This window comes from Lonchura striata, chromosome 23, assembly GCF_046129695.1.
Source record: "Lonchura striata isolate bLonStr1 chromosome 23, bLonStr1.mat, whole genome shotgun sequence".
NCBI classification, from domain to species: Eukaryota; Metazoa; Chordata; class Aves; order Passeriformes; family Estrildidae; genus Lonchura; species Lonchura striata.
This window is the reverse complement of record NC_134625.1, coordinates 5,123,273-5,137,757: the sequence shown is the minus strand read 5'-3', so window position 1 is coordinate 5,137,757 and position 14,485 is coordinate 5,123,273. Positions and strand designations below refer to the sequence as shown.

Below are 14,485 nucleotides of genomic sequence, written 5' to 3'. Positions count from 1 at the left end.
AATAAACCCATTCCTTGTTAGGTACAGGATGAGGAATAAACCCATTCCTTGTTAGGTACAGGATTAGAATTAACACCTTGTTAAGTACAGGATTAGGTATAAACTCATTCCTTGTTAGGTACAGGATTAGGTAAAACCCATGCCTTGTTAGGTACAGGATTAGGAAAACCCCCACACCATGTTACGCACCAGGATTAGGAATAAACCCAGACCTTGTTAGGTACAGAATTAGGTAAAATCTGTGCCTTGTTTGTTACAGGATTAGGAATAAACTCACACCTGGTTAGGTACCAGGACTAGGTATAAACCCACACTTTGTTAGGTACAGGTTTAGGCGTAAAACCACACCTTGTCCCCAGGAACCAGGATTAGGAATAAACCCACACCTTGTTAGGTACAGGATTAGGGATAAATCCACACTTTATTGGGTACTAGGATTAGGAATAAACCCACATTTTGTTAGGTACAGGATTAGGGATAAACCCACGCCTTGCCCCAGGTGCCAGGATTAGCTGTCCTGGTGCTGCTTTTAAATGCTGGATAATCCCCAAAAGTACATGGAACACGTGGATGTGTCCAGGAAAACTCTGTGTTTCAGTGATTTTCTGCTGTGGCTCATCCCGTGCCACCCCTGAGGTGCCAGCCCCACCTGAGGCACCCCGGGCTCTGGCTGGCAGGGAAAGAAATCCCTGATTTGCTGCTGCCCTGGCTCAAAGCCACCGGTCCTGGCTTGTCACCTGTGCATGGACTGCTGCTGCAGCACGGCTGAACATTGCAGCTGAACAAAAAAACTGCAGCCCCGGAGGCATCGGGGATGGAAAAGCAGGGACAGGAGAGGGAGGCTCAGCAGGGCTGCTGCACTCCTGCCTCAGCCTCATTGCGTCTTTAAATCCCTCCTGAAATGAGAATTTCCAACCACAATCTCAGACTGTGCCTTTCCTTACACCCAGCCCTCACCTTTCCCGATGGGTTTTTTAAATTTTTTTTTTACAGGTTTCCTTTTTTTTGAGAGTTTCCTTGTTGTGATAAATGCAAAAATCCCATCAATTCGATATTTTCACTCATTTGTTCACCTGCTGCCCTGGCTCAGGTGCTGCTGTCCCCTGTGTGTCCCCAGACCCTCAGCCTGTGCTGTGCTTGGATTTTTCCTCTGAGCCCCTGTGGGTTTGCACCAGAACTCTGGCAGCCCCAGATCTCCCTTCCCCCACTAAATACCCCAAACCAACATTTTCCAAACCCCATTTCCACCCCGTGGCCCTCAAGGCAACAAGAACCTCACACACTATTAATGGGAGGTGCTGCTCTGGATCATATCCAACGCCATAAATATTTTGGGGTGATGTTATTCATACCTAGAGGGGCAACCAAAAAAAGGGACCCAAAAAAGTGACATCCCAAAAACAAAAACAAAGGGACTTTGCCATTCTATGGGCAGGTGCTGCTATCTGGTGGCCCAGCACCAGCAGTGCCAGCAGGGTCCCCAAACCAAAACGTATTTAATCCCTAATTTCCCTCCCTGTTTTGTGTGATTAATTTAATTTTTCATCACTCCCTGGTTGTTATTAGGGGATTCTCAGAGCTGGTATGGGGACACCAAGGGACAGCCCTGCCTGCCAAAGGCACCTGGATTGGGCTGGGAGAGTGAATTTCTGCAGGATTGTCCAGAGGTGTTTGGGATAAAACAGGGATGAGCACTCCGGAATGTTTTTGACCCCAAATCAGCCCAGGGATGCTTCAGATCATGCTCAGTAAGGAGGGGACACAGGAATTTTGGTGATGCATCTCAGCCTGCCTAGGAGCAAGGAAAGAATTCCATGATTAAGTCTCCATTTTCCCCATTAAATTTTCATGTAAATCTCAGTGCTCAGGCACCAGCAGCTCTGAACAACCCAAAAATGAAGGTGAACGTTTGGAATTTGAGGGATCAGGTTTGCCCTCGGGGAGGGGAGGATTTTGCTGGGATCCCGGGGCAGGGGAATCACTGTGGTGCCCCACACTGGGCATTTGAGAGGGTCCCCAACACAAAATATTTTCCATCTCTCCCAAGCTCCTTCCAACTGGTAGTGCTCTAGGAATTTTCTGATTTTAGTTTCATTGGTCCTCCACTGGTATTTATATATATATATAAGTAGTATTTATATATCAAGCAGTGGGATTTTCTTATAAAATATTACAAGACATTGCCCATTATTCCTGAAAATTCAACTCAGTCACCTCTGAACTGTCCTGGAAGTTGAGATACTTCAACTAGTTTTTATTCAAGAAGTACTAATGATCCAGTATTTTTGTACTTTCAAGATTTAACTTATAGGTTGGACTTGACCTAAAAGGTCTTTTCCAACTTAGTTCTGAGATTTCCTGCCACAAGTCAGTAACAACGTAGTTTCAGTTCTCTCAAAAATCCACTAAATGCTGAAGCACCACCTGGTTCAAACTTCTTTTCCCACTGCAAAACCCACCTGGATCACGCTCAGTTCAGCACCAATTATCTGTGTTTAGAGGTTTTATTTCCCTGTATTTACACTGGTCAGTTGGTACAAACAAGTGAGGCAGAGACAGTGTGATGCCCATTAAATAGTTTTTATTCTTTAGGACATGAACTGCATTTCCACTCATTTACAGTACTGTAAAGTGCAATGGTATTCATCTCCCACCTGTGCACATTTTCAAGTATTTAAAATGCCCAGAAAAGAAAATGGTTTTGTTCAGTTTTGGATTTTTTTCTCTTTTTAACAGCAGCTGAGTTATGGAGTTTTTTAATCTGGCAAAATAAACCCAGATGTGCCTACAGGATTGGGTCCTTCACTCCAACCCCCAGCTGGGGGTTTCCTCCAACACTAACTGCTAGTGGAATGCATTTCCAGGTGTCCTTAGTCCACCTCCTCGATGGTGGGGCCGGAGGAGGCTCCCCCGGAGGGAGGAGCTCCACCCCCAGGGAATCCTCCAGGCATCCCCCCGGGCATCCCTCCTGCGCTCTGGTACAGCTTGGTGATGATGGGGTTGCAAACCTTCTCCAGCTCCTTCTGCTGGTGCTCAAACTCCTCCTTCTCGGCCGTCTGCAAGGGAAAGAAAACAAGGGCTCAGCTGCTTCTGCTGCCGGGCAGAGCCCAGGAGGGAGGCAGCACTCCCTGGGGCACACCCTGCAGCAGTTCTGGGCTGGGTTAAATTATTCCTGCTTGGTTTGGCAGCTCACACTGCTCCTGAACAGCATCATCCCGAAGGCAGGAGGGATAAACCCAGCTACCTGTGCTGCCCAGCTGTGGTCGCTCAGACATCCAAGGAAGGAACTTGGACCAACACCAGTCTTTTGACTTCTGGTGGAAACTACGAATGGCTTTGGAGTCACTTTCATCACAGCAACCAGCGCTTCTCCTCCAGCCTCACTGTCCCCGTGGCTCAGCCTGACCTGGAGCTGAACACAGCGTCTGACATACCTGGTTCTTGTCCAGCCAGTTGATGATCTCATTGCATTTGTCCAGGATTTTCTGCTTGTCATCGTCAGAGATCTTGCCCTGGAGCTTCTCATCTTCCACGGTGGCTTTCATGTTGAAGGCGTAGGACTCCAGGGAATTCTTGGAGGACACCTTGTCCCGCTGCTTCTCATCCTCTGCCTTGTACTTCTCTGCCTCCTGCACCATCCTCTCAATGTCCTCCTTGCTCAGCCGGCCTGCAGAGAACACAAGTCATGAGCATGGATTGTGCTATTTAGGGAATGATCTCCAATTCCCAAACACTTTAAATCTAGGGAGGCAGAAGAGGCCCCAGAACATTAAATCCTTAAATACTGTAACTTAAAAAAAGGCTGACAGATACAAATCTGATTAGAGGCAAATTCTGACTGGAACAGCAGGCAGAGCTTGGCAAATGCATTTTTAGTGCTCTCCCATGCTCAGGACAGCAGGTCCTTACCCTTGTCATTTGTGATGGTGATCTTGTTCTCCTTGCCAGTGCTCTTATCCACAGCAGACACGTTCAGGATGCCGTTGGCATCGATATCGAAGGTGACCTCGATCTGAGGGACCCCTCTGGGAGCAGGGGGAATGCCAGTCAGCTCAAACTTGCCCAGCAAGTTGTTGTCCTTAGTCATGGCACGCTCTCCTTCATACACCTGAGGAGAAAAAGCATCACATTATGTCACTGAAGTTTTAATGGGTTATTGGATTATTAACCTGAAGGGATGTGGTCGCTCAGACATCCAAGGAAGGAACTTGGACCAACACCAGTCTTTTGACTTCTGGTGGAAACTACGAATGGCTTTGGAGTCACTTTCATCACAGCAACCAGGAATTTCCAAATTACAGGAATTTAACTCCTCTGGCCTAGGAATTATTCAAGTACCAAGCAGTGAAAGCACTGACAGTGTCCTGTCCCCGCCCCAGAGCTCCCTGCTCACCTGGATCAGCACCCCGGGCTGGTTGTCAGAGTAAGTTGTGAAGGTCTGGGTCTGCTTGGTGGGGATGGTGGTGTTGCGCTTGATCAGGACTGTCATGACCCCTCCGGCTGTCTCAATGCCCAGGGACAGGGGAGTCACGTCCAGCAGCAGCAGGTCCTGCACGTTCTCGGACTTGTCTCCAGACAGGATAGCAGCCTGCACAGCTGGGGGAGAGACACAGCGTTAGAACCCCTGCAGGACATACCCTGTGAGCCGTGATGGTGCACAGGGCTCGCTCAGACATCCAAGGAAGGTACTTGCACCATCACCAGTCTTTCGACCTCTGGTGGAAACTACGAATGGCTTTGGAATCTGATTCATCATTGCAAGTCCAATGGGAATTCCTACAGCTTTGCCAAGCTCTAGTGATCGGGGTGGAAAACCCAGTGCCTACACCACTTTGTACCACCGAGAGCTGCAGAGTGAGCGATCAATTACCTGCCCCATACGCCACAGCCTCGTCAGGGTTGATGCTCTTGTTGAGCTCTTTGCCGTTGAAGAAGTCCTGCAGCAGCTTCTGGATCTTGGGGATGCGCGTGGAGCCCCCCACCAGCACGATGTCGTGGATCTGCGACTTGTCCAGCTTGGCGTCCCTCAGGGCCTTCTCCACGGGGTCCAGGGTGCCGCGGAACAGGTCGGCGTTGAGCTCCTCGAAGCGAGCCCTGGTGATGGAGGTGTAGAAGTCGATGCCCTCGTAGAGGGAGTCGATCTCGATGCTGGCCTGGGTGGAGGAGGACAGGGTGCGCTTGGCGCGCTCACAGGCGGTGCGCAGGCGGCGCACGGCGCGCTTGTTCTCGCTGATGTCCTTCTTGTGCTTGCGCTTGAACTCGGCGATGAAGTGGTTCACCATGCGGTTGTCGAAGTCCTCCCCACCCAGGTGGGTGTCCCCTGCTGTGGATTTCACCTCGAAGATGCCATCTTCGATGGTCAGGATGGACACATCGAAGGTGCCGCCGCCCAGGTCGAAGATGAGGACGTTCCTTTCAGCACCAACCTGCAGGAAACACCCACTTCCATTACTCCATTCCTACTACTACTGGAGTAAAACACCTTACTCACTGGGCAGTGACCCCTCCATACCTTCTTGTCCAGCCCATAGGCAATGGCAGCTGCTGTGGGCTCGTTGATGATTCGCAGGACGTTCAGCCCTGCAATAGTTCCAGCATCTTTCGTGGCCTGGCGCTGGGAGTCGTTGAAATAGGCTGGGACAGTCACTACTGCATTGGTAACAGTCTGCAAACACAGCAAACAGCTCATTAGGGATGGCAACCCTCACACAGAACTGCTCACCAGATTTCCCGTTGGTCCTGGACTCACCTTGCCGAGATAGGCTTCTGCGATTTCCTTCATTTTGGTTAAAACCATGGAAGAGATTTCTTCTGGGTAGAAACTCTTTGTCTCGCCTTTGTACTCCACCTGCACCTTGGGTCTGCCAGCATCGTTCACCACAGTGAAGGGCCAGTGCTTCATGTCAGACTGCACCACAGAGTCATCGAATCTGCGCCCAATCAACCGCTTTGCATCTGAAAGACAGGATTTACACATTAATAGCAATCATTCCTAACTAAACTTTTAAATTCTTATTAAAAATACACGAAATCCTATATCACAACCCTTAACCTTGTATTATTATTACCTTGTTAAGACTTAAGATGGCAAACACCAAATGCCATCTCATCGAATATGCAAACCCAGCGCTATCAGCTCTGAAATACTGAGCCATAAACCATGTTAAGACAACTGGTTAAGATTAAAAACTGACCACCCTGAAAAAACCTACTACAGTGCAAATATTTTTCCTGCCTCTGATAAATTTTAGCTTTTACCAATGCAACTTTATTCTGGCTAAACATAATTTAGATATATTAATATCTATGCAAGGTTTTTTAAGTTTTGCTTTTAGTAATTCACACAACTAGAAAAAAAAAAAAATCTGTTGAATCACTGAAGAGCCTGCCAACCCTGCAGCCTTACCAAAGACTGTGTTGGTTGGGTTCATGGCCACCTGGTTCTTGGCAGCATCGCCGATGAGCCTCTCTGTGTCTGTGAAGGCCACGTAGCTCGGCGTGGTGCGGTTGCCCTGGTCATTGGCAATGATCTCCACCTTCCCATGCTGGAACACGCCAACACAGGAATAGGTGGTGCCAAGATCAATCCCGACAGCTGGTCCCTTCGACATCTTGCCTGGAAAAAAAAAAAAAAATTTTTTAGGGCGATTTCATTTTTAAAATATTTTAGGGCAGGGTGGTGGGGGTAGGAGCAGCGTGGCCTAGTGAGATCCCATTACAAGGGGCGGTAAGTGGATCCTCCGGCCGCTCCGGGAACTGCGGCTGATCCCCGGAATTCCAGCCCCGTTATCCCACGTGGCCCCGCCGCGCACACCGGGTGCATTCCCCGCCTCCGCCGCTTGGCGTCCCCCGCACCACGCGGCTGGAGACTCCAACTCCCAGCGCGCCCCGCGCCGCCCGCGCCGCGTGACCGCGGCGGCGGGGCGTGCCCGGGGGCTGCCGGGAAATGGAGTCCCCGGCGGGCGGGCCGCGTGTGCCAGCTCAACCACAGCCCCAGCCCCGCGCGACTCCAACCCCCCCTTCGCCCGGGAGCCATCCCCTCCGCATCCCACACGCGTCCGCTCCCCTCCCCCGGGCGCTGCAGCACCCGGCACCGCCCCAGGCTGCCACCCAGCGAGGTAAGATGGGCGCTGCGTCTCCTTGAGCCGTCCCCTCCCCCGTCTCAGCAGAAACTAATGGCCGGGGGGGGGGGAGAGAGAAAGCGGACCGCCCGCTCTTCCCCCCCCCCCTCCCGCGGCACATTACATTTAGCAGACAAGCCTGCTAGCACCAGGGAGAAAAAAAACAGCACGCAGCGTCCCAAAATGGATCAGTACCCGCTATCCCCTCCCTATCCCCGCAGCACAATGTCCCCTAAGGGCACAAAATCACTCGGGAGGGCGCTCCGCCTTTCCCAAGGCTACCCCAAAGCTGCCTCCCACACCCCCGCAAGGCAGCCGCGTCCCGACCCGCCCCGTTACCCGCAGTCCGGCCCGGTCGCTCGTTCCCACGCTGGACAGGCTCTCGGCTCAGCTCCGGCTCGCTCAATGCCCCGCGACCGCCGCGCCGCACTTTTATACCCGCCCAGAACCTTCCAGAAGGCCACGCCTCCCCCGCACGGCTCTGACCAATCAGCGCGCGCATCCCGCCCCTCCGCTCACCGGTGATTGGTCGCTGCCGTGCGTGACGCACGCCGGAAGGGGGCGTTGCGCGCCGGCCGGGCCCGCGTTCTCGAACCTTCATGCGCTTTCCCCGCGCCCCCCCAAACCCCGCGGTGGGCGCGGCTTGCGAGCGCTTTGCCCAATCAGAGCCCGCACTGCCGGTGACGACACGGGCTGGGGGGCGTGGCGGGTGGAGCTGGCGGGCTTTTTAGCCAATGGGCGCGCGGCGCGCCAGCTCTTTCTTTGCATATTTCGCAATGGGGCGGGAGGGGCCAATGGGCGCGCGGGAATGGCGGGTGATTTGCATAGAGGGCGGTGGAGAAGGAGCGCGGAGGGGAAGCGCAAGATGGCGGCGGCGCCATGAGGGGCGGCCCCGTGAGGGGCGGCCCTGGCGCGGCCCCGGGGCTCCCCCCGTGCCCGCCGAGTCCCCTCCTGCCCCCAGCGCTGCCGGCAGCCCCCGTTCTCCTGCCCGCAGCCATCGCCTGCCCGGTGCTTAGTGCCCAGCGCGCCCCCGAGTACAACACTCCGCATCCTCCATGTTCCCTCTGCAGCGCATTCCCGCTTCACCCCGCGGGCTGCGCTTTGGGGACTGGGGCTGCTAATTCCACTGAGTAAAAGCTGCCCCAGCCCCGCCAGGCTTTATAATCTGTGAAAAATGCCTATTTTATGACTGGCTTTTCGCAAATCTTACAATGATTATTATATGTGTAATGTTAGAAAGTTATGCTGTATTAATTCCCTTAAGTAGTGCGTTAAATATAGTTTTAAGTTCCAACATATTGTTAAAATAGAGACTATGTATGTGGGAGGAGTTTGTTGGGTTTTTTTTTGTTTTTTTTTTAGAATGACATGCTCGCTTCAAAAAACATCTAAATCTTCCAAAGAAAAGGAATTTATGGTTTTCTTATCAGAAGCGAATTTCTTCAGGCCTTGCTCAGACTCGAAGACACCACAGAGATTAAAAGAAACAGTTAACATACAACAGACAAGAGTTTCTTATTTTAAATAGGATGAATGCATAACCATGAAGGATATATGAATATGCAGCAGGCTATTGCTTTTAAAGTTATTCTTTTGTCCATAAAGTATCCTTCTCATAACATAGTGTCCGAGAGCATCTGGATGTCTATAATTATTTACTTTTTATTGTCTTATAGCTGTCCTAATTCTAAACTTTATTGCTCTAATAGTATTATTTTTATAACCATTTTATTTTTATTAAACTTTTAAAATTTTAAAGAACCAAGTGATTGGCGTTTTTCCACATAATCCATCCTAAATGTTCTCATCCAGCAGCAGCAGGCTCAGTCCAGGCTGAGGACAGGGTGGCACCCATGGGTGCCTTGGGGGTAATCCGGCTCCCAGCGTGGATTTATTTATTTGGAGAGGGAAATGGGGGGAAAACGGGGTTTTTTGGTGTCCTGAGGGATGAGGGGAGCTGGGCAGAGGTTGGGAATCAGCTGAGGTCACGCTCAGGGCTGTGGCCTGCAGCCAATGTTTGCAGGGAATAAAGGCCAGGGAGGCACTGGGAGCACAAACACAACCCCTGAGTCCTGCCCAGGCTCTGGGACACACGGGGAAAACAAACAAGGAACTTTCCATTTTAATGGGTAAAAACTTCGCAAAAAAGCATTTCAGCTTCTCCCAGGTTGACTTCAGACAAAAATGCTCTTGGTGTCACTTAAAAATCCAATCTGGGGACACAGGAACGGGTCCCTCAGGCTGCTCCTTGCGTGTGTCTGTGATAATTCCCGTGTGCAAGCCACATCCTGGGATGAGGGTGGCACCGTGGCTTGTCCTGGCACTCCGGGGTGACCACGACGAGGGGATGTGACGAAATGCCAGCCCACAAAACCCGTCCCACACCAGAGGCACTGGGCACACAGGAGTCACTGCTGTCCGGCCAGTTTGTGGCTCCTGTTCTTGCTCAGGGTGAAAAACCCAGCGGGGATTTTGGGGTGGCATCCAAGGCGTTATGTGTGGTAGATATAATCCGTGCCATTTCTAATATGATCTATGTGATATTGAATATTTGTTGGGAGTATGTACGTTTGTATTAGGAGTACCCCCACCTTCACAGGCGAAACCTGGTGTGTGTTGAAACCTGATTTACAGGTAAAAGGATGTGGCTGGCCAGGAGATGGGGATGAGCCATGGCTGGAGAGATACAGGGATGCCCAGGCGCTGATCATCACATGAAGGACCCGGGATGGATCTCATGGAAATCCTCGGGCAGATCCATGGGAATGCAGCGTTCCGTAAATTTCATTAAGGGATTCAACAGCTCCGGACACTGAATTGTTCTTCCTCATCACCAAAAAACAAAATCTTAACCTATGGACTCTGAATAGAAGAAAAGACTGATTGCTGAAATCTTGGCCTCAGGTGGAATTTTCCCTATAAAAACCACTTGTGCCAGGATGGAGGTGTGTGGGCACAGAGGAAACCTCTGCTGAGGCTGACTCCTTGTTGCACACCCAGAGCTGACCCCGGGCTCGGCTCTGTTCTTTCCTTGTGGCTGGCTGGATAGAATTTGATTGCAAAATAAATATTTTATTTTTTCATATTAATTTGTGTCTGGACAAATTTTCATTTCTAACAAAGGGGTGGCTCTGGAGCTGGAATTTGGGTGTAGAAGGGGCTCTGTCTCTGGAGGTAAGGCACAAAGCGTGGCACACACACGTGCAAAGCACACTCCACCTGCCCAGAGCCCAGCCTGCCCTGGTGTTCTGCTCCGAGGTTACTCCAGGGATGCTCCTCAGCGTAACTCACACCGAGCCCACCACGGCGCCCTGGCTGTTCGCCCTTGGCGGTGGTTTTTTGGGGTTGCTTTTTTTAAAAGCAGGGGCAGGATTTCGGCAGGAGCTAAGAATAGCAGCTTGGGCTGCCACGGTGACATTTAGACGTGCAAGGGGAAGTGCCTGGGAGTGCGGGGAGGAGGGCAGTTTGCAAATGACTCATCCCACCAGAAATTAGGGGCTGTTAAACTGGACAAAAGGAGCTCATTGACTTGATATCACATCAATCAAAACCTGGCAGGCTGAAGTATTTCCTTTAAGTATTTAGCGTGGAGTTGTTTTTTTTTTTTTTTAATTATGGATTGAAGCGTTATTTTTGGGAGTGAATTTAGTGTTTCAAGGATCTAGCACTGCTTCTCCTTTCAGTGTTCAAAACAGAACTGGGAGGAGAAGGGAGATTATCAAAGGCATTCCTCCTGCTCACCACAGCAGCACTTATATTTATATAACACTTGCATTTGAAAATCACCCTTTTCCAAGGCCCTCCCTTCCCTTTCCCACGGGGTTCTCCCCCTCTCAGCGTGTCAGGACAAACTGCTCCCGGTTACAAATAACCCCAAATTCCTGATCCTGTACAAAAGTCTGCAAGTGCACAACTCCTCTGGAAACGTGTGTCACCTAATCAGGGTTTTTAATGTCATCAACTCCAATGGGACGGGAACAGTTTGCTCTTGAATTAGGGACAGGACACACCTGTGAGCCCACCGTGTTGTCTCCCTATTTTGTTTTAAACGCTGCCTGGTTATGTTGCAATTTTTGTTCCAAATTTCAGCAAGGAGAATTACTGATGTCTGGACACCTCTGCAAAACACCCTGGGGGTGTGGGGGGAAGATGCTGAGAGAAACCAAGCCCAGCACTTTTAGCTCCCCTAAATCCCAGCGCCAGCTGCTGGATCCCTGTGAGCTGCCTCCAAAGGTTGATCTGCAGAGATCTGAACGGGCTGAACGCAGCTCAAGGTTTCCTCATGAGGAGAGCCAAGCACATGGGCAGCTTCAGCAGGAAGGTCACAGCAGGGCGAGGATGAATTCACCACGGCTTGTTGTGCTGGCATTATTTATTTACCAGGCTGGCTTCCAGCAGCACCTGCATCCTCAGCCAAAATATCCCAGGTCATACCCCAGATATATCCTAACATCTGGGGTCTATCCCCGGATAAAACCACATTGACTTCCATGCATCACGCAGGGTTTCACATATTTTGTGAAATGTCACCTAAGTTAGTCTCAAAAGTACCCAGGGAAAAAAGCCCAGCTTCCCCACGCTTCCCATGCAAATATGCACAGTCGCCTGCTTAGCTTAAAAATGGTATTTTTAACTCCATCCTTTTTTTCTTCCCCCTTGGATTCAGCTTGACAGCACGAAACCCATCACACCACAGAAAATGGCACTAGTTGAGTTGAGCTGCAGCTCCTCAGCTGCAGCACCTTTATTTATAAAACAACCAACCAAAAAAAAAAATTATTAAAGCATTGATTCAAAGGAATCAATAATAAATATTTGCTTTCCTCTGAGTTGTTCAGACACAGTACAAGTACACCAATCATAGCAGGTAGCAGAGATGGAAGCTTAGTTTAGCTGCTGAGAAACAAAAAGCTACATAACATGGTCGGCATTTAATCACACAATTAATAGCTGGTATATGACAGTAAGTGCTTTAATACACTATTTTACAAACAGGGTTTGGCTTATTTGCTTCCCTTGTGCAACTCCTGACGGGCTGGAGCTTGGAAAATAGAATACCTTTGGAATGATCCCTTTCTCCTGCTCCCTTTGGTGATGAACTTTTCCCTTCCCTGTGAGTCACTGAGGTGTGGGCTGAAGCAGATACCTGGACAGCGCCTGCATCCCAAAAATTCTGTTTCCATTCTGTCTCCAGGGCTTGGAGCAGCCAGGATGGATCCCCCAGAGCAGGCTCAGCCACTGCCCCTCTGCGTGACCATCCCCAGAGCTCACAGCACCAGCAGTGGTTTCACAGCAGGAGAGGCTGCCCAAAGGCTCCAGGATTCCTGCCAGGGCCAATTCTCCTCCCTCCAGGCTGCAGAGCCTCCTCTCTGCTAATTACCAGCCTGGGCTGGGACTCCAAGCTGCCCCAGAGCCTTTGGCCAGCTCAGCTGGTGGAAGTGTCACACGCTGGGTTTGTGGTGAGGAAAAACTCCTGGCTCCCTGTGCAGGCTCAGCACAGGGAGTGGTCAGCACAGTGAGCACCCACAAGCTGCTTCCACCCTCCTGTCCCCACTTTTGGGATTTTCCCAGCACCTGAACCTTCAGGGCTCAGGAAAAAAAACAACTGCAGGGGAATCCCACACACACAGAGCTGCAGTGTGATTTTTCAGACTAATTTTTCCCACCCTGCTGGTCCAGGGATGTGCTGCTGGAGCATCCAGGGTGGAATGATAGAATATCCACCACCAGCAGCTGGCACGGGAGGAGCAGCTTATCAAACACCTCGTACCAGGTCTCCCTTATTAAAACTGGGAGTGTTTTCCCTGCACAGCATCAGTAATTTGTCCTGCCAAGGGTTAAATCTGGGGTAGAGAGAGCAATGGGATTTTGAGTGACTGCTCCTAGGAAGAGAAGTTCTCACATAGTGTAGGGCAAGTTTGAAAACTCTTCCCCAAATGGAAGTAGCCCAAACTGGGCTTGGTTTTGATCAGGTTGTCAAAAATCTCAAATAAAGAATTTAGAATTCTGGGTCTCAGTCAGAAGAGGAGATTAATGACAATCCTGGTGTGAAAGAATTATAGATCTGTGGTACATCTCATCCATCTTCTTTAGGCTCTTTCCACAAATTGGAGAATCCCTTTCCCTCCCTCCAGTGGGGAAAAAAACCTCAAACACCCTCATTTTTGAAACAGAAAAACACCAGTCTAGGAATACAGGAATCTAGAACCTACAAGCTCAGTGTCTTGTGTGTAGCAGTGGTCAGAGCCAAGTCCTTCAGAGGAAAACATCAATGACAGAATTCTGCATCTGTCCCTACCTCCCCTCCTCTCCTAACTTCATATTTTGTGGAAACGCTTAACCTGGTTGCTCACAAAAAATCTTTTTTACAATTCTTGCCATCTTTTTAAGAGTCTTGCTAAAGGTTTAAGCCTCAGCTCCGGCAGCATTTGGTGTAGGAGTGGGACAACACACGCAAAATGTCCTGAGGGGAGCAGCTTTTGTGCTTGTTTACCTGTGCCAGGTGTGATTTCCTCTGGCAGGAACCTTCAGGCCTTCCCTGGGGCTCAGCTGGGCAGTGCTGCTCACTCAGTCTGGGGAAGGACTTTCCACAAAGCTTCTCCAGCACAGCTCCCCCAGACCTGGCCAATGACTGAGAGCTCTTCCCAATGTTCCATCCAGGCTTTTTGGCACTTGGGGGTCCTCCCCACTGGGTTCAGTGCCCAGTTCTCCCCTCCTAAGGCTCAGTAGCCACGGGCACCCCTCCAGTGGCCCCTGTGGCTCTGCAGGGCTGCCCGTGGAAGCAGAGCCAGCCTCCCGGCCCCAAGTTTATTCAGCAATTAAAGCACCTCTGTTTCCTTGATGGAAAAGGTTCTTTCTCTTTAGTTCAGACACCTTAAAAGTGCATTTCTTGGCCTTTGGGAGTGATCCTTTAAGTTCCACTTTAGTTACAGCCTCCGGTATGTCACCGAATGCAGAAAATGTGAAGCACCTGTCAGTTCCCTTTGAGGCTGGACAGCCTCAGCCTCAAAATTTTCACTTAAGACAACACATCTTGGAGAAACTTCTCCAAAACCAGTCCAAGAGATGTTTCCCTGCCCACAAAACCTCTCTGGAATATTATGCATCTTTAAGTCTTTGTTGATCCCTTTTAAAAAAATAATCCTGAGGTTTGGCTTCTTTTCACTCACAGTTTCACTCGACAGCACAGCTTTGCTGTCGTAGGTTTTAAATCTCAGCGTTTCATTTTCAAAGGAAAAAAAAACAAACAAAAAAAGAAAAAAAGATGATTTAAAAAGAAGCTCCCTTTTCGTTCCAATAAATCGTTCTCAAGTGTGTATCAGCACCTCGGTGACGCTCAGAAAGAATCGAGTGGGAGGGCTTCT

The 14,485-nt window shown here is 50.2% G+C and overlaps 1 protein-coding gene and 3 non-coding genes across 4 annotated transcripts; all 4 read right to left on the bottom strand.

Annotated features, from left to right (window-relative positions):
• Nucleotides 1-2,564: 2,564 nt before the first annotated feature.
• On the bottom strand, nucleotides 2,565-7,638 carry HSPA8 (heat shock protein family A (Hsp70) member 8). The gene is made up of 9 exons (XM_077788003.1): nucleotides 7,461-7,638; nucleotides 6,407-6,616; nucleotides 5,750-5,955; nucleotides 5,513-5,665; nucleotides 4,871-5,426; nucleotides 4,394-4,596; nucleotides 3,910-4,108; nucleotides 3,435-3,667; nucleotides 2,565-3,056 (listed from the first exon to the last, which is right to left on the bottom strand). The coding sequence occupies exons 1-9, from the start codon at nucleotides 7,621-7,623 to the stop codon at nucleotides 2,871-2,873; spliced, it is 2,109 nt and encodes a 702-aa protein (XP_077644129.1). The 5' UTR covers nucleotides 7,624-7,638; the 3' UTR covers nucleotides 2,565-2,870.
• Nucleotides 3,264-3,360, bottom strand: LOC144247429 (small nucleolar RNA SNORD14). The gene has a single exon (XR_013341139.1). It is a non-coding gene; the product is annotated as a small nucleolar RNA SNORD14 (small nucleolar RNA).
• On the bottom strand, nucleotides 4,184-4,280 carry LOC144247428 (small nucleolar RNA SNORD14). The gene has a single exon (XR_013341138.1). It is a non-coding gene; the product is annotated as a small nucleolar RNA SNORD14 (small nucleolar RNA).
• On the bottom strand, nucleotides 4,665-4,761 carry LOC116184460 (small nucleolar RNA SNORD14). Its single transcript, XR_004149229.2, has one exon. It is a non-coding gene; the product is annotated as a small nucleolar RNA SNORD14 (small nucleolar RNA).
• Nucleotides 7,639-14,485: the final 6,847 nt, after the last annotated feature.